At 51.1% G+C, this 1,900-nt stretch overlaps 1 protein-coding gene across 1 annotated transcript in view; it reads right to left on the bottom strand.

Annotated features, from left to right (window-relative positions):
* LOC110165238 (matrix-remodeling-associated protein 5-like) overlaps positions 1–1,645 on the bottom strand; it is a 112,612-nt gene extending 110,967 nt beyond the window's left edge. The window contains 1 exon segment of the mRNA XM_055150642.1: positions 1,529–1,645. Coding sequence (XP_055006617.1) covers positions 1,529–1,645 — 117 coding nt within the window.
* Positions 1,646–1,900: the final 255 nt, after the last annotated feature.

Here is a 1,900-nt window from a genome sequence, read left to right as displayed (position 1 = left end):
AACATTTCAACATTAAAGTCGTAATTTTATGAGAATAAAGTGTTAATATCAGGAGAACATCTGCGGCTCGTGGAGAATTTGGAACATTTTGTAAAGGAGAAGAATCTGTGTATCATTCGTTCATTCGACTGAACAAGGACTGAATCAGGACTAAACCAGGTCCAGAACCAAACCAGAAAGACCAGGATTGAGACTGGGACCAGACCAGGACTGAAAACGGTTTAGTTCCTAGTTTAGTCCTGGTTTAAGTCACGGAATGGGAAATGGCGTTTCTGTGAGTTTAAAATGCGATGCGGGACTAAACCAGGACTAAACCAGGACTAAACCAGGACTGAACCAGGACTGAACCAGGTCTAAACCAGGACTAAACCATTTTCAGTTCTTGTCTGATCCCAGTCTCAGCCTTGGTCCCTGACTCAGTCCTTGTCTAAGTCCTGGTCTGGTCTCGGACCTCGTTTAGTTCTGGTTTAGTCCTGATTTAGTGGAGGTTTTTGGTGGTGGTGTTTTGTGGTGAGTGGAGATGTGCTTCACTTCAGTCACATGGATCATGAACAGTTTTCTCTACTTCAGTGCAGAATAGTGACGTTTGTGTCTTGTTGATGACGTGTAGGTGGATGAATGTGACCTGACTGTTCACACTCAAGTCACATGTTAAAGATCAGATATGGATCAGTTTCAGGAGCACAGATCCAAGTGTCCTGGGTCATGTTTGAAAAAATCAGATCTGTGTGGTTCAGACTGACAATAAAAGATCAGATACAGGAACATAGAGACATCGTCCCTCCAGTGTCCTGGCTCTTCCCCGGGGCCTCCTCCCGGTGGGACATGAACACCTCCTTCTTATACAGAGGGACCACCACCCCGGTCTGTCAGTCCAGAGACACTGTCCCCGACCGCCACGCGATGTTGAAGAGGCGTGTCAACCAAGACCCACAACATCCAGAGACTTAAGATCCTCCCGCACTGTAAACAGTGTTGGTGAGGAACTGCTTCCCCCTCCTGAGGCGCCCGACGGTTTGACAGAATCTCTTTGAGGCCGTCCGATACTCCTCCTCCATGTCCTCCCCGAACTCCTCCCAACTCCGAGTTTTTGCCTCTGCGACTGCACAAGCTGCAGCACGTTTGACCAGTTGGTTCCATCAGGTTCCTCAGGAGTCCCACGAGCCAACAAGACCTGATAGGACTCCTCCTTCAGCCTGACGGTGTCCCTTACTTCCAGTGTCCAGGGTTCAGGGTTCAGGGTTCAGGGGCTGCTGCTGCAACAGGCACCACAGACTTTACACCCACAGCTACGAGCGGCCGCATCGACAATAGAGAGAGAACAAAGCCCATGTCTCCAGACTCCCCTGGAATCTGGGAGAAGCTCCTGGAGGTGTGAGTTGAAAGTCCCTCTGACAGAGGCTCTGCCAGATGTTCCCAACAGACCCTCACTACACACTTGGACCTGTCAGGTCTTTCTGACTTCCTCCTCTGCCAGTGAACCAACTCACAACCAGGTGGAGCTCTACAACTCTGCTCCTCTCTTCACCCGAGTGTCCAAGACACGCAGCCGGAGGTCACTTGACACGACCACAAAGTCGATCATCGACCTCCGGCCGAGGGTGTCCTGGTGCCACCTGCACTGATGGACCTTGTGCTCGAACATGGTGTTGGTTCTGGACAAACTGATTCACACATTCGTCCAATGACAGAACACGGCTCGGGTTCAGATCAGGAGGCCGTTCCTCTCCAGCTGTTAGTGTCGTTGTCCACGTGGGCGTTGAAGTCCCCAGAGCCCGAGCTGCGTGTGGAGGTGAGGCCGACTATCTCTAGTGCCTTTCAACCTCCCGCACAAACTCCCTCTCCTTCCCCCATGAGGTGATGTTCTATGTGGCCACAGTCAGATGTTGTGTCTGTGGAC

This window comes from Boleophthalmus pectinirostris, unplaced genomic scaffold (assembly GCF_026225935.1).
Source record: "Boleophthalmus pectinirostris isolate CB_2022bp ecotype Guang Dong unplaced genomic scaffold, ASM2622593v1 HiC_scaffold_1, whole genome shotgun sequence".
Taxonomy (NCBI): Eukaryota; Metazoa; Chordata; class Actinopteri; order Gobiiformes; family Gobiidae; genus Boleophthalmus; species Boleophthalmus pectinirostris.
Note: the sequence above shows the minus strand (reverse complement) of the source record. Positions and strands in the feature narration are given on the sequence as shown.